Below are 24,638 nucleotides of genomic sequence, written 5' to 3'. Positions count from 1 at the left end.
ACATACATACATATATACATATATATACACATATACATACTATATACATGTATATATATTTATATTAGGTATATATATAATATATACATATATATCATACATAGCTATTATTTATATATGTACTCTGTATATATGTATATATATATATATATTTATATATTTATTGTATATAATATGTATACGGCCTTGAGTAAATAAAGCCAAAGTTTTGGCCTTAAAAGGCCTCAGTGCAAAAACTCATCAAGAAATATTTTACTTCGCACAAATTGTCAGCAGCAAATCTCGCGGGGCCAAAAGGCCGCTTCACAAAAAAGAGCTGCGAATTGGCACTGGAGCACGGGCTGCTGCTTCAGCAGCAGCAGCAGCAGGGGCTGCTGTCGCTTCAGCAGCAGCAACAAGTGCTGCAGCTGTGCAGCAGCATCAACAACAAATGCTGCTGCTGCTGTGCAGCAGCAGCAACAAATGCCGCTGCTGCGGCGCAGGAGCACGACAATAAGTGCCACTGCAGCGCAGCAGCAGCAACAAGTGCTGCTGCTGTGCAGCAGCAGCAGCTGCTATTGCTACCATTGAGCTCGCCGACTCTCGCCGCGGCTGTTACCGTTGCTGCTGTTGCTGCTGCTTCTGGCACTGCAGCAGATTAGAAGGGTCCTGGCTGGTAGGCATCTGCTTCAATGTGTGGGTGCAGCGGCTGCTGAAGGTCTTTTTGCTGCTTTCCTGCTGCGTTAATTGCTGCTGCAGCTTTAGGATCTGCTGCTGCAGCAGCTGCCGCTGCAGCAGGAGTGGAAGCTGCACTCGATGTCAGTTGAGCCTCATCCTCTGTAGTGCTGCAGCAGCCTTCGGGGTCTGTCGGGGCCTGCTGCTGCGTGTTATCATTAGTGCTGCTGCTGCTGCTGCTGCTGCTCTTGCTGCCTTCCCTGTCTGCTGCTGCTTTCCTGTCCATGCAGCAGCTGCTAGTGGAGCAATCTGTTGCTAGAGAGCCAAGTGACCTGAATAGAGAGAGCATTTGCTGCTGCACTGACACAATGGCAGCAACTGATGCGTCTAAGCATCGTCCCAAGAGCGATCTGCTGCTGCTGCTGCCGCTGCTGCTGCTGCTGCTGCTGCCTTGTGGCTTCTCTTCTCCAGCTACTGGGCTGGGCTCCTTCTCAAGGGATTCAATTCCCGAGTGCTGTAGCCCCTGCTGCAGCTCCTGTTGCTGCTGGTACAGCTGCTGCAGTCGCTGGCGTTGTCGTTGCCGTTCTTCTTGGCGCAGCTCCTGCTGATGAAGCAGGTCCTCCAACTCTTCCTTCTGCTCCTGCTCCTGCTGCTGCCGCTGCTGTTGCTGCTGCTGCTGCTGCTCGCGCGCCGCACGCGGCGTGGAGGGCAACATCCACATGGTCTCCGCACCGTTTGCTGCTGTTGCTGCTGCAGATGTCTCAAGCTTCGTAGCAGCACACTGTTGTAGCTGCTAAGCTTTATTAAGGTGCTTTGTTTGTCTTTTTAGGTAATCCTTTGTTGCTGTTGCTGCTCGTGCCGTTATTGCTGCTTCTGCTGCTGCGCCGCCGTGGTTGTCCCGAGGGCAGCACCGCCAACGGAGGCCTGTGCGTACCTTTAAATACGAAATGATGAGTCAAAAACTTGAAATAAAACCTCATTAATTACCGGATGGGCTCACAGAGTAGGGGCTTGTTGTTCTAGCAGTTTCTTGCGAGCCAGCAGCAGCAGCCGCAGAGGTAGTAGACCAGTGGTCGATTGCTGGCTGCTGCCAATGCTCTTCCAGCAGCTGCTGCTTCCCCTGATGCCTTATTTGCTTCACACTCAGGTTTCTGAATGCTATTTCGTTTCAAGTGCTCCGGGGGTCTTGGGAAATTCCTCAACAGCATCTCCACGGGCTGAGAGAACAGCAACGGCGACGGCTGTCCAGCAGCAGCAGTAGCAGCAACAGCAGCAGTCTGGGCCTTATCTCTGCACTTTAACAGCCTGCTGCCTCCAAAATATTTTGAAGAGTATGATCTGGCCGTGGCAGCCTAGTGGGGATGCTGCAGCAGCGGCTGCTCGAGCTGCTGCAGCACCCCCCGTAGGGTCACCTGCAGCAGCAGATGCTCGGGCACCAGCAGCAGCAACGCAAGCAGCAGCAAGAGCAAAAGCAGCAGCAGCAGATTGGCAGGATACAGAGTCTTCTTGGTCTGCAGTGTGGCCCGCATTGTTCGGCACTGCCGCGTCATCGTCTGCTGCAAACAGCGAAACAACAGCAGCAGCGCCCGCTGCTGCTGCTGCTGCCGCTGCTGGAGCAGAAGCAGACTCCCCATCAGAAGCTGTGAGAGAGCTAAACTTGAACTGGGATACCCTCACTGACGCTGAGGCTTGTGCTGCACTGCTGCTGCAGACGACAAGCCGCTGCATGGAGTCGCTGCTCGCCTCTTGCTGCATGCGAAAGAGGCGAGGGGTCTTTCCTTTCCTAGAGAGGGGCACCAGCAGCAGCAGCAGCAGCAGCAGCAGCATGGCGCAGGAATGAAGGAGCCCATAGCTGTGCCCGTTGCAACCTCCACCGTAGCAGCTTCTGCGGCAGCAGTAGCACCAGCAGCTGCTGCTGCAACTCACTGCAGCAGATCTTCAAGGAAACCACCCCCAAAAGTTTACGTTTACAGGGATTTTGTAGCTTTCTGGCTTGTGGCAAGCCACCAGCTAGCTGGTAGCTAGCTGGTAGCTAGCTGGTAGCTAGCTGGCGGCCAGTGACGGCGTCTTCTGCTTCTTGGACCGGCCGACTTCCTGCTGCTGTCTGCTGCTGCTGCTGCTCGCTGCTGCTGCTGACAGGTAGCAGTACTGCAGCCCTGTATGGGCCATTTCCGGCTAGTTGGAGGCCTCAGGCCCTAGCTTTCGAGACTGGCAGCAGCAGCAAAAGAAATAAGACTTCCTACCGTAGCAAAAACGGAAATACTAACTGCATAATGGCAGCAGCAAGCCCTTAAGCAGCAGAAGCAGCAGGAAGCTCCTGCTGCTACAGCGGCTGCTGCTGCTGCTGCTAGTGTAGTGGCAGCAGCTTCTGCATACGGTCAGTGACAAATGTAAAACAATATTGAAGGGCTCATGTCCAATCGGGTTCCCGCAGTCGCAAACCCATTTGCTGCTGCCACCACGACCCGCAGCAGGTGCTCGGCAGCAGCAGCAGCTGCTGCTGGCTCAGCAGCAGCAGCAGCTGCTGGCTCCGCAGCAGTAGCGGCAACAGCAGCAAAATCAAACACGGCTGCAAGAATGCATGCGCAAGCTGCAGGGTTTCTTTTACAGCAAACAGCTCGCCACCTGATATACTGCTGCTTTTTTTTCGGTTGCTGTTGGGATTGCAGCTGCTGCAGCTGCTGCAGCTGCTGCAGCTGCTGCTGGCAGGTGCTGCTGCTATTGCTGCTTCCGGGCCTGCTGGTGTTGCTGCTTCTGTAAGTTCGGCAGCCATAGAGGTCGTGGTGCTGCTGCGGTTACACCACTTGAATAAAGTCAAACGAAGCTGCTGCTGCTTCAACTGCAGCAGCTGCTGCAACTGCAGCAGCCGCTGCAGTTGAAGCATGAGTGCGTAGGCAGCAGCAGCTGCTGCTTTCGCAGTAGATGCAGTCCCTGCTGCTGCTGCTGCTCCTCGCTACTCTGGCAATACATCGCCTACAGCAGCGGAATTGCTGCTGACGCAGCAGCTAGAAGAACATGGCCAGGCCAGGCAGCAGGAACGGCTGCTTGGGTTGGCGGTGCTGCAGCGGCTGCTGCTGCTGTTCTTGGTGTGCTGCTGCTGCTGGATGTGAAAACATAGTCAAGTTGCTGCTGCTGCTGTTGCTGCAGCAGCAGGAGAAAATAGTCGCAGTGTATGCTGGTGAAGCAAGAGGTCCACGACTGCTGCTGCTGCAGTAGCGCCAGCAGCAGCAGCAGTTGGTAAGGAGAGCTGCGTCAGCAGCAAATGACACCCACCTTTTCCCGTAAAGACACAACAGAGGGGATATAAAAAGCAAATTAAAAGAGACAGGAGACACAAAACTTTGAAAAAAAAAACAATCCTGCTTCAATCTTCGCACGGCACCGGCAGAGCCTCTTGGCGGCAGCCAGCGCACTGCAGCAGCGGCTGCGCGCAGTTCTTCGTGTTGCACTGCAGCAGCAACAGCAGCAGCATAAAACCACAAGACACGCAGAAACGGAACATTTCCAAGAGGTCCGCTGCAGCAGCAGCAGCAGAAGCAGCAGCAGCAGAAGCAGCAGCAAAAACAACCGCAGCCATACGCCTGCTTTTCAGCAACAACGACAGCAGCACCGGCGTTCACCACTGTGCTGGCCGCAGCACCACAGGTACAGCACCTGCGGCAGGGAGAAGCACTGCAGCAGCAGCAGCAGGCACAGCAGCAGCAGCAGCAGCAGGCACAGCAGCAGCAGCAGCAGCAGCAGCAGCAGCAGCCTGCGACTCACATCGATGCACCGCTCTGAGCAAGTGTTGATGAAACAAGACCTGCGGCAGACGGAAGCAGCACAAGCCGTGGCCACCCCGAAGCAGCTGACGCAGGCCCTGGAAATGTTTTGCTGCATTTGCTGCTGCACCTGCAGCAGCACGCAGTTGGTGGTCTTCTCTGCATCCCCCAAAGACCTGCGGCCGCACTCATCCAAAATTCTAAAAAAATGCGAAGACGGGTGTGGGCCGGCGCGGCGGCTACTGGGTAGGGGGAGGGCTGCTGCTGCTGCTGCTGCTGGGGGTTGCTGCTGCGAGTCCGTTGCTGCTGCTGCGGCCACTGCGGCCGCTGCCACTGCTGCTGCTGCTGCTGCTGCTGCTGCTGCACCCGCATACTGCGCCGCGTGCGCCGCCTCGCGGGCCGCCCGGCCTCCGAAAGACACAGCAGACTCCATCGAGTCTCGCAGGTTGCTGCTGTCGCTGCTGCTGCTGCCAGCAGCACCTGCAGCAGAAGCATCCGAAACCTCAGCAGCAACAACAGCGGAAGCTGCGCTCGTTGCTGCTGTTACCGCTTCGTGCGCCCGGGCAGCAGCTGCTGCTGCTTCTGCTGCCAGGTGCTGGATGGTCTCGAAGGCGCTGGCTGTGCCTTGCAGCTGCTGCTGCTGCTGCCGCTGCTTCTGCTGCGGCTGCGCCGGCAGCGGCAGCGCCAGCGGCAGCTGCGGCTGCGGCGGAGGCACATAAGGCATCCAAATAATCTTAATGTCTTCTGCCGTGCAGTTCCCCTCTGCTGCTGCTGGTGTGGGGCAGCACAGCAGCAGCACGGCTGCGAGAAGCAGCAGCAGCAGCTGCTGCAGCGGCAACGACATGCAATGCCGGCGCTCCATATCGTGCAAGACGTGCGTGCGTACCGAGAATGATGTTGCTGCTGTCACTGACACCCAGGTCAGCACTTGCTGCAGTGGCTGCTGCTGCTGCCGCTCCCGCTCCTGCTGCCCTCACTGTTGTTCAGTTTGTCCTCCCGCTGCAGTCAGTGCAGCATTTGCTGTTGCTGAAACCGCTATTGCTGCTGCTGCTGCGACTGCAGCGCCAGACGAAACGCCGCCCAGGTGACCCCAAGAGAACGGAAGGAGCTGCTGCTGCGTAGCAGAGTTGCATTCAGTTGTTTGCTGCAGCAGCAAACGCTTCCGTTGACTCTAGTGTTAGTGCTGCGCCTGCCACTAGGGAAGGCAGCTGGCGCGGGTTGTCCACAGGAAGCAGCAGCACGGCGTTGCTGCATAAGATCACCTGTCCAGCGTCGCAGCACGCAAGCAGCAGAAGAGAAACAGCACCAAAAGTAACCTGTAAGCCTCCACGTCTCCTCAAAGACAAAAAAGAAATCAGACAATCACAAATGACAATACAAGGAATAATATGTGGCGGAGCAGCACCACGAGCAGCAGCACGCGTAGCAGGAGAGGCTGCTGCTTAGGCGGCAGTGGTAGCTGCTGCTGCTCATTGCTGCTGCTGCAGCAAGGCCTCCAACCCAAGCACTGGATGATCGCTCAAGTCCCCGCACACTCCAAAAATGTTAATTCCATGTAATAAACTAATTTGCTTTTAATGCAGCAGCAGCTCCTCTTTGCTGCATCTGTGCAGCAGGAGTTGCATCCCTGACCAGCAGCAGCACAGCTGCTCGGTCTGCAAGCGACGCCCAAAGTTGGAGCAGCAGCCGCACATGCCGAAGGAAGAAGCGCAGCAGCAGCAGCAAGTGCAAATCTACCTTCGAAGACATCACTGTAAACAGCAGCAGCAGCTGCTGCTGCTGCTGCCTTTGCTGGCGAATCATGAGTTGGGAACGTCGGCGGCAGGGGACTGCCCTGGCCGCTGTCGGGGCTCTGCTGGTGTGCCTTGCTGCTGCTGCAAGTAGCCGAGCAGCAAAAGAGGCCAGCAGTATCCCGGTGCCAGCAGCAAACCGTGCTGCAGTAGACGCTGCCGCTGCTGCTGCTGCTGCTGTCGGCGCCGCCGATGCTGCGGAGCGAGAGCTTGCTGCTGCAGATGTTGTTTACGACTTCCCCCTGCATCGCTTGGCCTTCGGGTCTTGTTTTCGGCAAAGGCACCGGTGGGAGGCAGCAGCAGAGTCAGGAGCAGCAACAGCAGCAGCTAAAGCAGCTGCTGCTCTGGCTGCTGCCAGGCGGGAGAAGGTCTTCGAAACCATTCGAGCGACACACCCAGAAGGATGGCTCTGGGTTGGCGACGCAGGATACGCAGGTTTGCTGCTGCTGCTGTTGTGGCTGCTGCTGTTCCCTCTGTTGCTGCTACTGCTGCTGCTGCTGCTGCTGCTGCTGGTGAGTTTGCTGCTGCATCTGCTACCGAAGGCGCCGTCCGCGTTTCTGGGTCTGCTTGTACGAGCTTGCTGTTGCTGCAGTTGTTGGTGCTGCTGCTGCAGCTGCTGCTTCAGCCTCCGCAGCGTGTCTTGCCTTTGGCGACTGTGGGTGTATAAAGACAACAAGATGAGCCTCCGCCTTGCTGCTGCTGCTGCTGTTGCTGCTGCTGCTGCTGCTGCTGCTGCAGAGGGCTCCGATGTGGCCTCAGTGAGCGCTTCTCTTTCCTCTTTGCTCGACATTGCCTCCCTGAAGATGTTTAGAGAAAGTCTTCGTTTTTATGATGGCACATGGGATGACCACGACTTCGGTAACCCTAAACCCTAAACCCCAAACCCTAAACCCTAAACCCTGGGGGCCGGGGCGGCCGCGAACTAGGGTTTGTGGCTTAGAATCGGCCCTAGGGTTTGGGACTTCGCGCAGGGATGAATGACGGGGGTAAAAACCAGAAAAACAAGCAGCAGCTGCTTCAGGTCTTTCTTGACTTTTTGGGTGTGGGGCCCCACAGCCCCAGAAGAAAGAGAAACGGACTTTACTCTTCCCACTTGTTTCCTCTGCCCGAGCAGCAGCAGAGGCATCAAGAACAGCGGGAGCTGCAGCAGCAGCAGGAGCAGCAGCAACAGCAGCAGCAGCCACAGCAGCAGCAGCAGCAACAACAACAACAGCAGAAGCAGCAGCCACAGCAGCAGCAGCAGAAGCAGCAACAACAGCAGAAGCAGCAGCCACAGCAGCAGCAGCAGCAGCAACAGCAGAAGCAGCAGCAACAGCAGCAGCAGCAGCAGCATCAGCAGCAGCAGCAGCAACAGCAGCAGCAGCGGGAAGGCGTGCGCGTGCTGCTGCTGGACACGCGCAGCGAGCGGGATATGCACTACTTGCCCAGTGCAGCCATGTGGTCGCTGCAGCCGCCGCTGTCGCAGCTGCTGTCTTTCGCGGGGGCCGGCAGCAGATTTTTGCTGCACCTTTTGGGGTGAGTTTGCCCCAAGCAGCAAACCCTAAAAAGGGGTTTAGGCCTTCCACTCTTTGCTGCTGCGTCCTTTGAAGCCGCCCCACACCCTGTCGAATGCCTCCTTGGCGGGGCCCAGAGGCGGGTTTGGCCTTTAGGGTTTAGGGTTTAAGGTTTTCGGCTTGGGGTCTAGGGTTTAGGGTTTACGGCTTAGAGTTTAGGGTTTAGGGTTTAGGGTTTAGGGTTTGGCGCAGGCTGGGGTGGGCCTACGAAGGCGACGTGCTGGGAGAGGAGCAGTGGGCTTGGCTGGAGGCTCAGCTGAAGCACTCTCGCGCAGAAGCCCACATTGTGGTATCTTCTGTTCAGGCGCGTCTAAACCCTAAACCCTAAACCCTAAACCCTAAACCCTAGCTTTTTGCGCGGCGAGGCGCCCTGCGCGCCTGAGGAGGCAGTGGGGCCTGGCGGGTTGTTTAGGGTTTGTCTTTAGGGTTTAGGGTTTAGGGTTTTGTGGTTTCGTTTTGTTTCAGGTTTTGACGGGGCTGCCTGTGGTGGAGAGCTGGGGCCACTTCCCCGCTTCTCGCCAAAGACTTTTCAAACTTTTGCAACAAACAAAACCAAAAGGTCTTTTCTTTTTATCGGGAGATGTGCATTTCACGGAGTTGCTGGGACAAAAGGCGAGTTCGGGTCCTTAAGCGCAGCAGCAGCAGCAGCAGCAGCAGCAGCAGCAAGAGCTCCCAGTGTCCTGCTCGGGTTCCCCGTGCAGCCAAAACGCATGCAGGGGCTTCGACCGTGGGGGCCCAAGGGGCTTGAAGGCCCTTCTTGCATGCGTGGGGCTGCATGCAGGCCTCTCTGCTGCGGGGCCAGTGTGCTGCTGCTGCTGCTGCTGCTGCTGCTGCTGCAGGAAGGTGTTCTTGAGCTGACCAGCAGCGGAATGACTCATAGCATCGGAGAGTCCTGGTGGGCGCGGCTGCTGATGCTGCCGTTGCTGAGGTGGATATACACCGCAAGGCTGCGGCCAGAAGCTTTTTCTTTGAACAGAAATTTTGGTCTTGTGGATTTCAAATACTTTTCAACAACTGGTGCGTTGCATGCGCGGCTTTTCTAGTGCTGCTTTTGCTGCGGGTCTTGCCCTTTCCCCGAGGCTGCAGCACTGGCACTCTTCCTGCTGCTGCTGCTGCTGCTGCTGCTGCGCTTAGGGTCTGTCGCAGAGGCTGTGCTGTCGTCAATAGACGCAGAAACTGGCGATGTGCTGCTGACGGAGACAATTTCTTTCTCAGAGGCAGAAAGTGAAGACAGGTGGAGATTGCTTACAGACAAAGTGCCACACGTGCTGCGGCCCCCAACGCTGCTGCAGCGGCTGCTGCAGCTCGTCCTGCTGCTGCTGCTGCTGCTGCTGCCTTTTGTGCCGCTGCTGCTGCGTCCTGCAGCCCGTAAATGGCTGCACCGCGCTTGCATGCGCGTACGGAGGCCCAAAGCCTACCAGGCTCTGGTGTCTGAGGAGGCACCAGGTAGCAGTAGCAGCAGCAGCAACAGCAGCAGCAACAGCAGCAGCAACACCAGCAGTACCTGCACTAGCAGCAGCAGCAGTCGCGAAGCGGGGGAGCCGCGCAAAAGAAGCGTGAGCCCAGTGGTCACTCACGCTTCTTAATTTGCTTGCTTAGAAAGTCCCTAGCAGGGACTTGAAAATGTACGCAGCAGCTGCTGCAGCCGCTGTTGCAGCAGTTGCTGCAGCGGCAGCTGCAGCAGCGGTGCCTTCAGCTGCTATTGCTGCTGCTGAGGGATAGACCACTGAGACTTCTAAATGCTTTTAAAGTTCTGCCACTGCTGCTGCAGTCTCTTTAGCTGGTCCCGGGAGAGCTACAGCGAGCAGCAGCAAACGGAAACAGAGAAAGACAAAAGTAGACAAGTGGAAGCAACAGAGTCAGAATGAGACAAACAGCTGAGACTTTTGAGGGGATATCTCCCCATGCGCATGCGCTGCAGCAGCAAATATTATTTTTGTTCTGCGGCTGCTGCTGTGCTTGCTGGAATTCTGCGGCATTTAATTGGCCAGCTGCTGCTCAAGCTGCGTGGCTGCGAGGGTTCTGCGGCAGGCACTGCAGCAGCAGCATTCTCCTAGCCTGCTGCAGCTGTTGCTTAGATTGCTGCTGCTGCTGCTGCTGCCGTTGCTGCAGCGTCAGAAGTTAACTCGGAGCACAACTTCCCTTAGGGGCTTATTCGCCGTAGCGTCGGCACCCCTAAGACCCACGAAGCTGCGGCTGCTGTGGGGCCCCCCAGTTGCTGCAGCAACAGCTGTGTTTGTTGCAGTTTCTTTTTTCTCTATAGTTTGGCTCTCAGCATCTCTTTTGAAAGTAGACAGCAGCGTCTGCATGCTTCTGGAGGCGCATGCACAGAGCCGCACTTGCTGCAGCACGCGGCGCCGCAGCTCCCACTCGTCGTAGCTGTAGCTGCTGCTGCTGCTCTTGCTGCTGCGAAGCTCTGCAGTCAGCTGCAGCAAGTCGGCGGTGTCTACTGCTGCATCTGCTGCCTTGCCCTCGCTTATCCGCACATACAGCTCAGGCCTATACTCCCAGTCAGCCTCCCAAAGCTGCTGCTCCTGCTGCTGCTGCTCCTGCTGCTGCCCTTCCTGTGTCTGTCGTTGCTGCAGCCGCGTCTGCAGCTCCTGCAGCTCTTGGTGATACGCCCACGCCAGAAGTGCCTTCAAATTAGGTCTGCGTCACCCGCAGCAGCAGCAAACGGAGCAGCAGCAGCTGCGGCAGCAGCAAAAAGTTCAGCAGACGTTCCAGAAGCAGCTGCGTACACGTGTGGGAAGCCTTTTGCTAAGACTGCGCCAGAACTGAATCGCAGCAGCAGCAGCAAGTAATAAAGCAGCAGCAGTAGATGCCGTTTACTCTGGGAAGCGTTTCTCCAACCCCAACGCAAATATGAGGGCTGGATTATGCCGCATTACGCCAGTAAGCTGCTGCAGCAGCAGCTCATGCTGCTGAACTTGCGGCTGTTGCTGCTGCAGCTGCCGCTGCTGCTCCAGAAACTCGCGGAGGCGGCGTCGGCTGCTGAAGAGGTAGATCTCCCCATTGAGCTCAATCCCACCTGCAGCAGCAGCAACAGTCACAGCAACAACAGGAACAGCAGCAACAGCAGCAACAGCAGCAACAGCGGCACTAACAGCAATATCGACAGCGGCGTCAGTTGTAAGCAATAGCAGCAGCAGCAGCAAGAGCAGCAAAAGCAGTAAGAGCAGCAGAAGCAACCGCTTCGTCAGGCTTCCTCTTCTCTAAGGACACTTCACAGGCCAGTGAATGGAAGCACCTGCAGAAAGTAAGGCAATGGATGTAGCAGCTGCAGCATTGTACGCATTTAGAGCGTGAGCAGCAGCAACAGCAACAGCAGCAGCAACAGCAGTAGCAACGGCAACAGCAACGAAAACAGCAGCACTACCTGCATGAATGTCGCCGGATACAAGCGCCCCCTCCTCCAGCAGGGTTTGGAGGCAATACCCTCCGAGTTCTGCAGGCTTCTGCATCTCCGTGTCTGCTGCAGTCAGGACCCTCATGCTGCTGCTGCTGCTGCTGCTGCTGCTGCTGGGTGGATTGTACGGAAGGGGCTCATCTAGCTTCTCTGGCGGGGCCCTGCGCCGCAGCCTAAGAGCCGCAGCATCGACTTTTGTGATGTCTGGGGCCTGGAGTGCTTCAGCATGCTTCTGCAGCAGCAGCCGCAACGCCGAAAGCTGCAGCAGCCCTTGCTGCTCCTTGTATATTCCAAGATAAGCAGCACCTGCAGCAGCAAGGTGGCTGTAAACCACTTCTGGAGGGGCCTTCCCTTTGTGCTCCCTTAAGTAGCTCTCCACTGAAGCAAGTTCCTGTAAGCACACTGCTGCTTGAGCTGCTGCTGCTGAATGTTGCTGCTGCTGCTGCACCAACAGCGCCTGTAGGAAGCGAATTTGCTGCACGTGAAATACACTTTCCGCTGCAATGAACTTAGCCAGCTTTTCATCGACCCCTACGGCAGCGCAGCAGCAACACAGCAGCAGCCGCGGCAGCAGGCTGCGATACAAGCAGGGAGCAGAAGCAGCGCTTTTGCAGCAGCTGCTGCTGCAGTGCCTGCAGCAGGCGAGCAGCAGCTCCAGTCCTAGCTGCTGCAGCAGAGGCTTTGGCCTGCAATTACGGGCCTTTTGAAAACCTGCGGACCAGTGGTCAGGCTGTGGCTCTCGGAAGTTTGCAGTGCAGTCTGCAGAGCCTAGAGCTATGCAAAAAGGGTCTAGGGTTTAGGGTTTAGGGTTAACGGCTTGCCAATAGCTTCCCTCTGCGATTTGGTGATACTGAAGATGTTTCGAACTCGCTGTAGCGCGTCTTGCCCCTTCACGGCCTGCTGCAGCAGCAGCTGCTGCTGCTCAGCAGCAAAGTCATCAGCAGCTTGCTCTGGAGGCTCGAGCCAATCAAAGCTTTCGACTATTGCTGCTGCTTTTGCTGCTGCTTCTGCCTTCGCCTCCGCCGCTGCTTTTGCTCTGGCTTTAGCAGCAGCGGACGCCGTTGCTGGCGCTGCTGCAGCGGACGCTTTTGCTGCTGCGGCTGCTGTTGCCGCTGCTGCTGCTGCTGCGCGGCGCTGCTGCAGCAGCAAAGAAGCAATGACAATGCATCGAAGCTCCTCCAGGTGCTGCCTTCTGAGGTCTGGAGGGAGAGAATAAAGACAAGGAAGGCGGGTAATGGGCAATGCTGCATCTAGTGCCTGCTCTACGAGCCGGCGCACAGCTGCTGCCTTTTCTGCTGCTGCTGCTGCCGCTGCTGCTGCGGACTCCAATGGGGCACGAGCTGCTGCCGCTGCTGCGGCCTCCTCGGGTATGGCAACAGCAGCCACCATAGGCAGAGCAGCAACGCAGTATGACAGCAGCTGCTGCCGCAGCAGGCAGACGAAGGCAGTGCGACGGAGTTGGCTGTGGTCCGCATGCACAACCTGCAGAAGCAGCAGCAGTAGCAGCAGCAGCAGCGGCAGCAGGAGCAGCAGCAGTAGCAGCAGGCGAGGCAAAAACACTGTCACTTCAGAGGGGCCCGCTTATTTTGTGGTCACCAAGGCAGCGCTATAAACGTTACCAGCAGCAGCGGCAAAATCAGCAGCAGCAGCAACACCAACAGCTTGGGCGCACCAATGCTGCTGCATCCTCTACGCCTTTAGCCTCCTGGATTTGCTGCAGTGCAGCAGCAGCAACTGTATCGAGCAGCAATGCTTCAAAGCTAACTTGCAGCGCTAATGTAGCAGCAACAGGGTCCGTAGATCGCTGCTGAAGCAGCCGAACTGCAGCAGCAACTGCTGCTTCTGCTTCCGTGTGTGAGGGGGCTTGTGTAGCTGCCAGGGAAAAGCGGAATGGCTGAATACATTGTTCTGCTGCTGCTGCTGCTGCTGTTGCTTTGGGTGGCTTTTGGTTGGTCCTGTCCGCTGGTGGCGCTGCTGCTTCTGCTGCTGGTGCTGCAGCAGGCGGGAGAGTCAGCAGCAAATATGCCGCGAGTGCTAAAGAAACAGCAACGCCCTCAGTGCGAGCAGCAGCAACAACTTGCTGGGCAAGTTGAGGCAGAAAGTGTTTCATGAAGTTGCTGTCCAGTGCCTTGCGCTGTCTGTACACCTCAGACTCTGCTTCGTTCCTCTCTGCAGCATCATCAGGCGAGGCTGCTGCTGCAGCACCCGCTGCTGCTGCTGCTGCTCCACCTGCTGCTGCTGCGGCAGGCCCTCCCAGTGGCAGAAGCATCTGAGCTTCCTGCGCTCTTTGCGCCATTATCTGTAGCCCTTCTCCTCAATATTTTCTTCCTTTCTTAAGGCGCTGCAGCTTAAGAGCAGCTGCTGCTGTTGCTGCTGCGGGCCTAATAGGCCTCTTTTGTGTGCCTGTGCCTGCCCAGCTTTGTCTTTGCTGCCCTCACATGCTCTCTAAGTGCTTCATTAATATCTTTTGCTAGTATAATTTGCTTTCCATAAGTGCTTTTTGCTGCGCTGAGACGCAGCAGAAACACCCCCAGGGCAGAAGCTCCAGAAGCTGCTGCCTTGAGCAGCAGCAGCGGCAAGCGCAGCGGACGCCCTGGCTGGAGGAAACGTGGCAGCAGCAGCAAACGGTGCCTATGCAGCAGCGACAGTTGCAGCTGCCGCCAGTGCAGAAACAGCAACACTTCCCTGAGCCCTGGCAGCAGCCGCAGCTGAGCAGCAGCAAATGTGCATAAGGACCTGCACGCCTATTGCTGTGTGTAATGCAACAGGAAGCTGAATCCATGAGCTCCTGCGGGTCATTCTTGGCAGCAGCAGGCGCAGCAGCGGCGCCAGCAGCAGCACCAGCAGCAGCAGCAGCAGAACGGCAACAGCAGCAAGACCACTATGTACAAGCAATCTAATTACCGCTGCGCCCCTAGCTCTACGGGAGCAGAGCCAAGCGGCTGTGGCTTCAGTTAAGGGCTTGAACGAGCAGCGGCAGCAGTAATAGCAGCGGCAGCCATTGCTGCTGCATGCGAGGCAATACTACAGCACCCGAATGACTTATGGGATGCAATTCTTCATATAATGAATAAAGAAATAACCTTGTGTCATTTAGTTTAAACCATAGAAGCCTTTGGACGGTCCGCCTGCGGGGCCCCCTAGGTCCACCTCAACGACACCAGCTGCTGCTGTCGGCTGCTGTTGCTGCTGCCGCTGCTGCCATGTAGCCAAGGGCTGGCTGGGGGTATATGTCTGCATGCGTTTTGTTTGTGACGGTAAGCGGCAGCAATAAGGAAGCGAAGTAAAAACATTTTCTGTCTGAGTTTGTTGTCGCCGCGGCAGCAACAGCGTCTGCAGTAGCAGCAGCAGCAGCAGCAGCGTGTGTCGGGGCGTACCTCTAGAGACATCAGGTGCTCACCGCCATTACGAAAAGGAGCTTTTAAATAAATTTATTTTCCCCTTTCTCATCCACCAAAATATGTACGCGATAGACTGCATGTCGGCGGCTGGGGCGCTGCAGGGCGGCACGCCCGGAGCAGCAGCAGCAGCAGCAGTAGCAGGTGCTGCTGCGCCTCCCGCAGACACCAGAAACCCCATAACCACCACTTCATCTGTTCTGGCCCTCAAGTACAGAGACGGAGTCCTCATGGTGGCCGACACAGCAGGTGCAGCAGCTCACAGCGCAAGGGCTGAGGGTTTAGGGTTTGAGTTCAACACTCAGCTTTCGCCTGTTTGGCAGCAGCAGGGCTTTAATGAGTGGGAGGGAGCTGCGCCAGTTTGTGCGCTGGGGCGGGCCTGCAGCTGGCTGCGGGCCCTGGGCTAGGGTTTGGGGGCTAGGGTTTAGGGTTTAGGGTTTAGGGTTTGTGCGCACAGTGTCCTACGGACGCATGATGCGCTTTCGCGGACAACCCCGATTCATGAACCTCGACAACAAAACCCTCATTTGCACTTCTGGGGAATACTCAGACCACCAGTTTTTGGAGCGGGAGCTGCAGGAGTTGGTGGACGAGGACGCGGCCCACGCGGACTGCAGCAGCAGCAGCAGCAGCAGCAGCAGCAGCACCACCCTCAGCCCCAAGGCCATTGCCAGCTACACCTCCAGGACAATGTATCAAAGAAGATGCAAGTTCAATCCTTACTGGCTCTCCGTTATTGTCGCGGGACACATGGGCAGCCCCAAGGGCATTCACGAGCAGCAGCAGCAGCAGCAGCAGCAGCAGCAGCAGCAGGAAGGCCAGCAGCAGCAGGGCTCCGAAATGTACTTGGGAGCCATAGATATGCTTGGCACATTCTTCGAAGAGCAAGTCGTCGCCACGGGTACCTTTGCTGCCGCTGCTGCTGCTGCTGCTGCTGCAGGGTGCCTTGCTGCTGCTTCTCCTGCTGCAGCTGCTGCGCATTCTGCTGCTGCTTGTGCAACCCTTATCCGTGCTGCCGCTGCACCACGTTGCTGCTGGATGGCTGCTGCTCCGTGGGGTCTACTGGTGCCTTCCTGGCTTAAATGCTGCAGCTGCTGCTGCTGCTGCTGCTGCTGCTGCGTGCAATGCAGGCCTTGGGCGCTACTTTGCCATTACTCTGATGAGAGAAAGGCAGCGCCCTGACATGTCTGAAGAGTCAGCTGCACTTGCTGCTGCTGCTGCTGCTGCTGCTGCTGCTGCTGTTGCTTCTTTCTATTCTGCTGTGGCTGTTGTGCTTTTGCTGTAGCTGGCAGCACCGCCTGGCCCCCTGTCCAAAGAACGCTTTTGCCGCTGCTGCTGCTGCTGCTGCTGCTGCTGCTGCTGCAGGGAGGCGCGGGAGCTGCTTGAGGAGTGCATGCGAATTTTGTTCTACAGAGACTGCGCAGCGTCTAACGAGGTACTTGTTGCTGCTGCAGTTACTTGGCTTTTGTTTTTATCTGCACACTTGCTGCTGCTGCTGCTCTGCTCCTGCTGCTGGATTTGCTGCTTTTGCTGCTGCTGCTGCTGCTGCTCTGCTGCTGCTGCAGGTCCAGTTCGCCAAAGTAACGGCGTCGGGAGTGACAGTGGACGAACCCAAAAAGCTCGACTCCAAATGGTCAGCCCCAGAGGCTGCTCTCGAGCAGCTAGCTAGCCATGAGTGGCTAGCCACAGCTAGCCATGAGTAGCTAGCCACAGCTAGTCATGAGCAACTAGCCACAGCTAGCTATGGGTAGCTAGCTACAGTTAGCCACGGGAAGCTAGCCAGAAGTAGCCATGAGTAGCTAGCCACAGCGAGCTTTGGGTAGCTAGCTAGAGCTAGCCATGAGTAGCTAGCTTGGGCTAGCCATAAGTAGCTAGTCACATGTAGCTAGGGATAGCAAGCCATGAGTAGCTAGCCACGGCTAGCCATGATTAGGTAGCCGCAGCTAGCCATGAGCAGCTAGCTACAGCTGGCTATGGGTTGCTGGCTGCAGCTAGCCATGAGTAGCTAGCCACAGCTAGCAATGACTAGCTAGCCAACCCTAGCAATGGGTAGCTAGCCACAGCTAGCCATGAGTAGCAAGCCAGCTAGCCACCCTTAGCTTCCAAAAGCTAGCTACGGCTAGCTGGGAGCAGCGCACCTGGGGAAGCAGCAGCCACGGGCACTGCCGCAAGCAGATGTCTGTGTTGCTGCTGCTGCTGCTGCTGCTGTGCGCAGGCATTTCGAGGCCTACACGAAGAAGACTATAGATATGGACATGGCTGGGTGCTCCTGGTAAGCAGCTGCAGCAGCAGCAGCAGCAGCAACAGCAGCAGCCATTACCGCTGCTGCTGTTGTAGCTGCTGCTTTGGGAGCAGCAACAGTGGCCCCTTGCTCTGTGCATCAAGCCCTAAACCCTAAACCCTAGGGGAGCTGTGGCTGCCCGTTAGGGTTGCAAGTCCCTTCTTTTTCACCTGCAGCAGCAGACTTATAAAAACAAAATCCTCTGAAGAGGTCTACTTGCTGCAAGCACCTGCAGCAGCGGTTGCTGCAACTGCTGCTGCAGCAGCTGCTGCTGCAGCAGCAACTGCAGGGGCAGAGACCGCTGCAAGAGCAGCGTCGCCAGACGACTCTTGCTTAGCCTAGGGCAAATAGCTAGATCGAGGCGTGGCTAGCTAGCTAGCTGGCCAGATAACCAGCTAGCTTGCTAGCTAGCTAGCTGGTCATATCGCTAGCTAGCTGGCTAGCTAGCTGGCTAGCTAGCTGGCTAGCTAGCTTTCTGACCCATTAGAATGCCCTCCTGGGCACCTACGCGGCAAGAGTGGTACAAGTAGCTGCTTTGCCAGCTAGTTCGTTAGCTAGCTGCTAGCCAGCTAGGCGGTTACCCCTGCTGCTGCTGCTGCTGCTGCTGCTGCTGCTGCTTCATTTCCCCGCAAGGCTAACGGCGTGGGTCAGCAGCAGCAACAGTCACGCCGCCGTCACGCAGCACAGTATCAGAAGGAGCAGCAGCTGCTGTTGAATGCAGTGCAGCAGCAGCACAGCTAGCAGCTAGCCAGCTAGCTACTGAGAACAAGGCGAGCAGCAGCAGCAGCAGCAGAGCCTCAGTTGCTGCGAGACCGCCGTCGCTCAAGCCCAGGAAAGTGCACAACTGCCCCTGAGAAACAGCAGCAGCAGCAGCAGCAGCAGCAGCAGATGACCTGGGTAGAGCAGCAGCTGCAGCAGCAGCAAACGTAAGCGAGAGAAGCAAGGCCTTGGGTGCTGCTGCTTACCTGCGGCTGACAGGCCCACGTTTTCTTTCGGGTATTTGAAGCTCTTCGTTTCAGCGTATACTTTAAAGCTGCAACAGCAGCAGAAGCAGCAGCAGCAGCAGCAGCAGCAGCAGCAGCCAGCACAGAGGGTAGCAAAAATGCAAGGAGAGGAAGAGAAGCCGCATCCCAGAACCGCCTGCGGCAGCAGCAACAGCAGCAGCAACAGCAGCAGCAGCAGCAGCAGCAGCATATGGACATACAGCTCCAGGATCTTCATGGCTTTCATGGAGTCCGTGGGCCTCCAGTTTCTGTTTTCTTTGAGACATCTTTGGTGCTGCTCTTCTGACAGCCGGCAGCGACGCTCCGCAGAGTGAGGAAAGCGACGCAGGCACTGCAAGTGCGCACTCCTGCAGCAGCAGCAGCAGCAGCAGCGCAACAGCAGCTTCGCAGTCGCCGCTAGACTTGAAGTGCGCAGCAGCAACGCAGAAGCAGTATCAGCTGCTGCTGCAGCAGCTGCTGCTGCAGCAGCAGCTGCTGCAGCAGCAGCAGCTGCGGCAGAAAGAGCGAAACCCCCAGCAACAGCAGCACGGCAGCCCACCAAGTGTCCATGCAGGGGTGAAGTTTGTGGCCGCTGTTGCTGTCCGATGTTCGCATGCGCCGGAGTATTTCTGCTGCTTCCCAGTGGCGAATCTGTCGGCCATAAGGAATCAGAGACAGAGAAGGCCTTAAAGCGGCGCAGGAAGCTCTCTTGCTGCACCCATTCATCCTGCTGCTGCTTCTGCTGCTGCTGCTGCTGCTGGGTTTGCTAGCTGCTGCTTGCGCAGCTGCTGCCGCTACGGGCGTTCTTGCCCCTCTAAGAGCTCCCTGTCACGAACAATGGGAGAGCTCCACAAGCCAAGAGGTGCAGCAGCATGTGCAGGGCCCGGGGAAGGATGGAGCTGCTGCTGCCGAAGCTGCTGCCGCTGCTGCTGCTGGAACGCTGCTGCTCCTGCTCCTGCTGCAGCAGCAGACTGGCTAATTTTTCATATGGCGGGTCTCCCAATGCCTCCTTGGATAAGTGGACTTTTCTAATGTTGTAAACATCAGTATGTTGTGACACAAATAGCGCGGCGGGCCTCCAGGTCCTTTCTTGGGGCTTGCCACGGGGGCCCGTACGGGCCCCGGGCGGCGGCAGGGGGGCCCCCCAAAGCTTGCTGATAACAACAACCCCACCTAAATGTGCAGCGACATATTTTGGCATTTTGTAGAAACTGAAGCAACACGACTTCTACAAAGACAAGTCAAGAGGTACGCGGGGTGTCGGCTGCAGGAAACAGCCGAAGGCGAGGGGGCCCCCAGCCTGGCTGAGGCCCCCCGCCCGGGCATACCCCCCATATCCATACAGAATCCGCATTAAAAAGGCTAAAATAGACATGAAGTCAGAGGAACTGCAGCCGCCGCAACGAGAGCAGCAACAGCAGCAACGGCACTCGCCGTGGCAGCGCCTGAGAGCTGCAGCTGACGGAGCTCCACTGCAGCGAAGGCAGCAGCAAACGCTGGGCAGCAGCAGGAAGAGCAGCAGACTGCAGCGCAATGTGGGACCCCGAGGAGATCGTCGAAGCAGCAGCAGCAGTGGACGCAGCAGCAAACCGCGACTCAGTGGAAGCAGCAACAAAGGCGTATGAGGCTAAAGCAGCAGCAGTTGAGGAGGATGCTGCAGCAACACAAGCTGCATCTGCTCCCGCTGCAGCCGCAGCAGAAGCAGCAGCAGCAACAGCAGCAGCGGGAGAGGGTGGGCCGCCTTCATCCTGCCAGCCCTCATTTGCTGATTTTTCGAGCCCTTCCTTGGACGCTGCGCTGCCGGCTGCAGGCGCAGCAGCCCGCGGAGCAGCAGAAAAGGCAGCAGCAGCAGCAGCAGCAGCAGCAGCGGGTGGCCGCATCCGTTTGCTGCCGGATGACGTGGTGCGGCGCATAGCAGCAGGAGAGGTGGTGACGCGGCCTTCTGCTGCTCTGAAGGAGCTGCTGGAGAACAGCTTGGACGCGGGGGCCCTTCGGGTGTCTGTACACTGCGTGGGGGGCGGGCTGCGGCTGCTGCAGGTGGCGGACGACGGCTGCGGAATTGCTGCAGCAGACCTGCCGCTGCTGTGCGCCCGGCACTGCACCAGCAAGCTGCAGCAGCTGCAGCAGCTGCAGCACCTGCAGTCCTTTGGCTTCAGGGGAGAGGCCTTAGCAGCACTTTCTCTCGTTTCGAAGCTGTCGGTGTCAACGAAGGAGGTGGGGGCCCCCCACGGGCTGAGCTGTACGTACACCGCAGGGGTCCTCGCTGAAGACCCCACACCGCTCGCCAGAGCTCGAGGCACAACAATAAAAGCAACAGATTTATTTTATTGTCTTCCTGCGCGTCGGCGGGTCTTTCTGTCGTCTGCTGTGGCGGGGGGCGGCGCAGGCGCAGCAGCAGCAGCAGCAGCAGCAGCAGCAGGAACAGATGAGTACTTGAAATGCCTGCAGGTCGTTGGCCGCTACGCCCTCAACAACCCCCACGTTGCTTTCGTTATGAGGAGGCAGCAGCAGCAGCTGCCAGACATCAACACAACAGCATTTGGGCTTTCAGAGGCCAGGAAGCTGCTGCAGCAGCACAGAAAACAGCAGCAGCCGCAGGAAGGCGACAGCAGCAGCAGCAGCAGCGGCGAGTTGACCTGCAGCTGCTGCTGCACAGAGGATAAAGAAAGAGTGCCTACTGCTGCAGAGCTGCGGCTGCTGCGGGGAATTGCGCTGCTGCAGGGGGGAGGGCTCAGAGTAATTGAAAAGATTCATGGGGAAGCCACCAGCAGCACTTTGCTGCCTATACACCTCAAGGGGCGGCTTCCTGTAGCAGCTCTGAACTTCCTTCGCAGCGGGGAGCAGCAGGAGCAGCAGCAGCAGCAAGAATGCCAGCAGCAGCAGCCGGCGAGCGAAGGCGAAGCGGCTGCAGAAGCTGCTGCAGAGAGTGGTAGCGGAGACAGCAGCAGCAGCAGCAGCAGCGAAAGTGTTTGTCCATTATTGCGCGAGTTGGCCTCCCTGTTGTTTGCTGCAGCTGATGGCTCATTGAAAAGATTCATGGGGAAGCCACCAGCAGCACTTTGCTGCCTATACACCTCAAGGGGCGGCTTCCTGCAGCAGCTCTGAACTTCCTTCGCAGCGGGGAGCAGCAGGAGGAGCAGCAGCAGCAAGAATGCCAGCAGCAGCAGCCGGCGAGCGAAGGCGAAGCGACTGCAGAAGCTGCTGCAGAGAGTGGTAGCGGAGACAGCAGCAGCAGCAGCAGCAGCAGCGAAAGTGTTTGTCCATTATTGCGCGAGTTGGCCTCCCTGTTGTTTGCTGCAGCTGATGGCTCTGCTGGTGCTGCTGCAGCGGGTGCGCCTGCAGCAGCGGGTGCGTCTGCTGCTGCAGTAGCAGCAGCAGCTGCTGCTGAGTTATATTTGACAGATATTAATGAGGGCGAATGGCGAGTCTCAGGCCTTGTTTCTGCAGCTAACAGAGGACAAAAGAAAGCGTCATTTTGCTTCTTTATTAACTCCAGGCTTGTTGACTGCCCTGCGCTCAAGTCCGTCCTGCTGCTGTTGCTGCTGCTGCCGCTGCTGCTGCACTTGCCGCTCCTGCTGCACTTGCTAATGTTGCAGCACTTGCTGCTGTTCCTGCTTTTACATGCTGCGATGACGTGCTGGTGCTGCTGCATCGCTCTTCCTGTGTTGCTGCAGCAGCAACAGTGTTGCTGCAGCAGCAGGTGAGGTCGTGCTTGCAACGGCAGCTGCTGCGCGTCTTCGCGCTTGCTGTTGCTGCTGCCGCCTTAATTGCTGCTGCTGCTGCTGCTGCTGCTGCAGGCGCTGCGTCGACGGGGTTTACGGGCAGCTAATGCCGAAGGGCCAGAGGCCGTGGGTATATTTGTCTCTAGAGCTGCCTTCGCCTCTGGTAGATGTTAATGTGCATCCCAGCAAAAGCCAAGTTCGTTTTCTGCACGAGGAAGTCATTGCTGAGGCCATAGCTCAGGCCCTCATGGTACGCCGCTGCTGCTGCTGCTGCTTCCGTTGCTGCTGCAGCTGCTGCTGCGGCTGCCCTTGCTGCTGCGGCTGCTGCTGCGCAGGCTCGCGACAACTGTTCTGCCGGAGTGCTGCCCGGGTTGTCTTGCTTGCTGTTCTTTTGTTTGGCCGTCAATGGGGCTTCTGCCGTCGACACCTTTTATCTGCTGCTGCTGCTGCAGGAGATGCTCAGCGGGCAAACATCCTCAAAAGCCTTGCTGTTGCAGGAGCCGGCCGTTGCTGAATCTAAGCTAAAGCAGCAGCACCTCGTGCTTGTGTCTACTGACAGTAAGACGCAGGAGCAACCGGAAGGAGATACCACGAATAAACGCAGAAGCAGCGGAAGCAGCAGCAGCAGCAGCAGCAGCAGCAAGCCTGCTCTGAAGCCCACTCGAACGAGAACAGACGCTCGACAGCTTCCCCTGAGCGCCTTCTGGCAGCACAGCTTCCATTCGCAGAAGGCACAGCCGCTGGGGCAGCAGGAGCAGCAGCTAATTCCGTGTAGCAGCATCAGCAACGCCACGGCTGCTGCACCGTTGCAGGAAGGTCCGGGAGACCAAGTGCAGCTGCCCGATGAGCAGCAGCAGCAGCAGCAGCAGCTGGAGCAAGACTCTTCTGATGGCATGCCATCGCAACACCCGGAGCAGCAGCAAGAGCATCAGCAGCAAGAGCAGCAGCAGCAAGGGCATCAGCAGCAAGAGCAGCAGCAGCAAGAGCATCAGCAGCACGAGCATCAGCAGCAAGAGCAGCAGCAGCCAGAGCAGAGCCCTGCTGCCGCAGAACCAGCAGCAACACAAGCAAGCAGCCAGCCGCAGTCAGTGCTGCGGCTGTTTGATGAGAGATCCAATGGTGGACACGTTCTAGACAGGGTTGCCCCCTGCAGCAGCAGCAGCAGCTCACGGACAGACGCGGGGCGGCTTCGGAGCGTCCGGCAGCTGCTGAAGCGCTGCGCAGCAGCAGCCGGAGTGGAGGCCGCAGACAGCAGCAGCAGCAACCGAGATAGCGCGACGGCCCTGCAGGGCTGCACATACGTGGGGGCAGTCAACTCCAAGATGGCGTTGCTGCAGAAGGGAGAAAGTCTTCTTCTCGTGAATCTCCCGGCCGTGGCAAGAGGTAGAAGCCCTTGGCCCTTAAGTACTAGACCCTTTTGCTGCTGCAACAGCCTTAACTTAAGGAAGCAGCCTATTACTTATGGGGCCTAGGGTTTAGGGTTTGTGCATTTGCAGAGTGTGTCTACCAGTCTGTTCTACGGCGGCTAGGCAGGCTGCCCGTGGTCAGGCTGCAGGTGCCCTCGAAGCTAGAAGCAGCTCTCTGTGCTGCCCTTAGGGAGCAGCAGTACCAAAACGAGTCAGAGCCGCAGCAGCAGCAGCAGCAGCAGCAGCGGGAAACGGCTCGGCAGCACTGCGCAGTGCTGCTGCAGCGCCGCGCGCTGCTGGCAGATTACTTCGGTCTCGTGCTGACACGAGATGGCTGCCTCGTGGGGCTGCCTCTCTGCTGCGGCCGCCATTTGCCCTCGCCTCTGCTGCTGTGCTCCTTGCTGCTGCGGCTAGCCACAGAGGTCTGTCGAAGTTCTCCCTGCGGCTGCTGCCTCAGATGTGCTGCCGAGTATACTGCTCTTTCCTGCGGCCACCGTTGCGGCTGTGCGGGGGTCGGATGCAGTTTGTTGTTGCTGCTGCTGCTGCTTCAGGTAGACTGGTCCGAAGAAGTTGCGTGCCTCCACGGCATCGCGCTCTTGCTGGCAGAGGCGTACACCACAGTGGACGAATCTTCTGCTGCAGTTCCAGCAGAAGCTGCTGCTGCTGCTGAAGAGGCTTCTGCGGAGTCAAACGAGCACGCCAGGCTGCAGCAGCAGCAAAAGCAGGATCAAAGCAACAGCAGCAGCAACACACTGCTGTTGCAGCAAAAAGCGTGCCTTCGGGAGGAGGCTGCAACGCAGCGGTACGCTTGGAAGGGGAAAGCTATAATTTGCTTTTGCTGCTGCTGGCGCTCTCTTCCTAGCGTTGCAGTGTTGCCTGTTTTCGTCTGCTGCCGGCACTGCTGCAGCAGCAACCGTTGCTTCCACTGCTGCCGCTGCTGCTGCTGCAGGGATTGCAGCGATATCGACAAGCAAATGGCTGCTAGCCCAGAGACCCGGCGGATGTTCAGCAATGTGCTCATGCCTGCCCTTCGTTTCTACTGGAAAGCCTACATCCCCAATTGGTATCTGCTGCTGCCGCTGATGCTGTTGCTGCTGCTTATGCTGCTGCTGAGACTGTGTTTGGCAAGCTGTAGTGGCTGTTCTGTGGTGGCTTTGCTGCTTATGCTTTTCTTTTTGATTCTGCTTCTGCCCTCTCTGTTTCTGGTGCGGCTGCTGCTAGGAAATACTGCGCTGCTTTGCATGCATGTCCTTTTTGCTTCAGCTTTTTCTCAGACGGCACTGTTAAGGAGCTAACAAACCTTAAGGCGCTCTACAGGGTATTTGAGCGCTGCTGATCACAGGCTGCTGTGCCTCGCTGGCTGCCGGTGCTGCTCTTGCTGCAGTTGCTGCAAACTGTGCCGCATCATCCTCGAGTCAGAACTCAAATCAGCTTGTTAAACGCAAAACAGCAACAGCCTCCTTCACTGCTGCTGCCGCCAGGTGGACCCCCTTATGTCTATGTTCATAAGAATTCACTGCTACGCAGCAACTGTTGCTGCGCTAGGCAGCAGCAACAGTCGCAGCAGCGTTGCCTGCCGCTGCTGCACGTTCTCGAGTGCAGCTGCTGGTGAGGATGAAACCGCCTCAAGAAGCAGAAATGGAAACGCTCCGCTTCCTGCAGATGAACCAGTAATGAGTGCTGT

The 24,638-nt window shown here is 57.5% G+C and overlaps 7 protein-coding genes across 7 annotated transcripts; 3 read left to right on the top strand and 4 right to left on the bottom strand.

Moving 5' to 3' along the window:
- Positions 1-637: 637 nt before the first annotated feature.
- On the bottom strand, positions 638-1,375 carry ENH_00022900 (hypothetical protein, conserved; the record flags this gene model as incomplete). The annotated part of the gene is made up of 1 exon (XM_013584580.1): positions 638-1,375. The coding sequence occupies one exon, from the start codon at positions 1,373-1,375 to the stop codon at positions 638-640; it is 738 nt and encodes a 245-aa protein (XP_013440034.1).
- A 612-nt stretch (positions 1,376-1,987) lies between these two features.
- Positions 1,988-2,494, top strand: ENH_00022890 (hypothetical protein, conserved; the record flags this gene model as incomplete). Its single annotated transcript, XM_013584579.1, has 1 exon — positions 1,988-2,494. The coding sequence occupies one exon, from the start codon at positions 1,988-1,990 to the stop codon at positions 2,492-2,494; it is 507 nt and encodes a 168-aa protein (XP_013440033.1).
- A 1,475-nt stretch (positions 2,495-3,969) lies between these two features.
- On the bottom strand, positions 3,970-5,277 carry ENH_00022880 (hypothetical protein, conserved; the record flags this gene model as incomplete). Its single annotated transcript, XM_013584578.1, has 2 exons — positions 3,970-4,047; positions 4,417-5,277. The coding sequence occupies 2 exons, from the start codon at positions 5,275-5,277 to the stop codon at positions 3,970-3,972; spliced, it is 939 nt and encodes a 312-aa protein (XP_013440032.1).
- A 939-nt stretch (positions 5,278-6,216) lies between these two features.
- ENH_00022870 (hypothetical protein, conserved) lies at positions 6,217-9,344 on the top strand (the record flags this gene model as incomplete). Its single annotated transcript, XM_013584577.1, is given in 8 exon segments — positions 6,217-6,640; positions 6,944-7,063; positions 7,177-7,720; positions 7,951-8,047; positions 8,224-8,370; positions 8,598-8,775; positions 8,888-8,889; positions 8,895-9,344. Coding segments are annotated over 8 exon segments (1,962 nt in total).
- Positions 9,345-9,872: 528 nt separating this feature from the next.
- Positions 9,873-13,460, bottom strand: ENH_00022860 (hypothetical protein, conserved; the record flags this gene model as incomplete). Its single annotated transcript, XM_013584576.1, has 5 exons — positions 9,873-10,407; positions 10,588-10,786; positions 11,135-11,695; positions 12,016-12,646; positions 12,837-13,460. The coding sequence occupies 5 exons, from the start codon at positions 13,458-13,460 to the stop codon at positions 9,873-9,875; spliced, it is 2,550 nt and encodes an 849-aa protein (XP_013440030.1).
- A 4,180-nt stretch (positions 13,461-17,640) lies between these two features.
- Positions 17,641-18,552, bottom strand: ENH_00022850 (hypothetical protein, conserved; the record flags this gene model as incomplete). The annotated part of the gene is made up of 4 exons (XM_013584575.1): positions 17,641-17,693; positions 17,809-17,876; positions 18,048-18,194; positions 18,386-18,552. The coding sequence occupies 4 exons, from the start codon at positions 18,550-18,552 to the stop codon at positions 17,641-17,643; spliced, it is 435 nt and encodes a 144-aa protein (XP_013440029.1).
- Positions 18,553-19,359: 807 nt separating this feature from the next.
- On the top strand, positions 19,360-24,290 carry ENH_00022840 (DNA mismatch repair protein, putative; the record flags this gene model as incomplete). The annotated part of the gene is made up of 8 exons (XM_013584574.1): positions 19,360-20,828; positions 20,945-21,346; positions 21,624-21,798; positions 21,884-22,931; positions 23,045-23,376; positions 23,506-23,756; positions 23,904-24,017; positions 24,218-24,290. 8 exons carry the CDS (start codon positions 19,360-19,362, stop codon positions 24,288-24,290), a joined length of 3,864 nt encoding a protein of 1,287 aa, XP_013440028.1.
- Between the last annotated feature and the right edge of the window lie 348 nt (positions 24,291-24,638).

Source organism: Eimeria necatrix, genomic scaffold (assembly GCF_000499385.1).
Source record: "Eimeria necatrix Houghton genomic scaffold, Enh_scaff17, whole genome shotgun sequence".
In the NCBI taxonomy this organism is placed as follows: Eukaryota; Apicomplexa; class Conoidasida; order Eucoccidiorida; family Eimeriidae; genus Eimeria; species Eimeria necatrix.
This window is presented reverse-complemented; position numbering and strand designations above follow the sequence as displayed.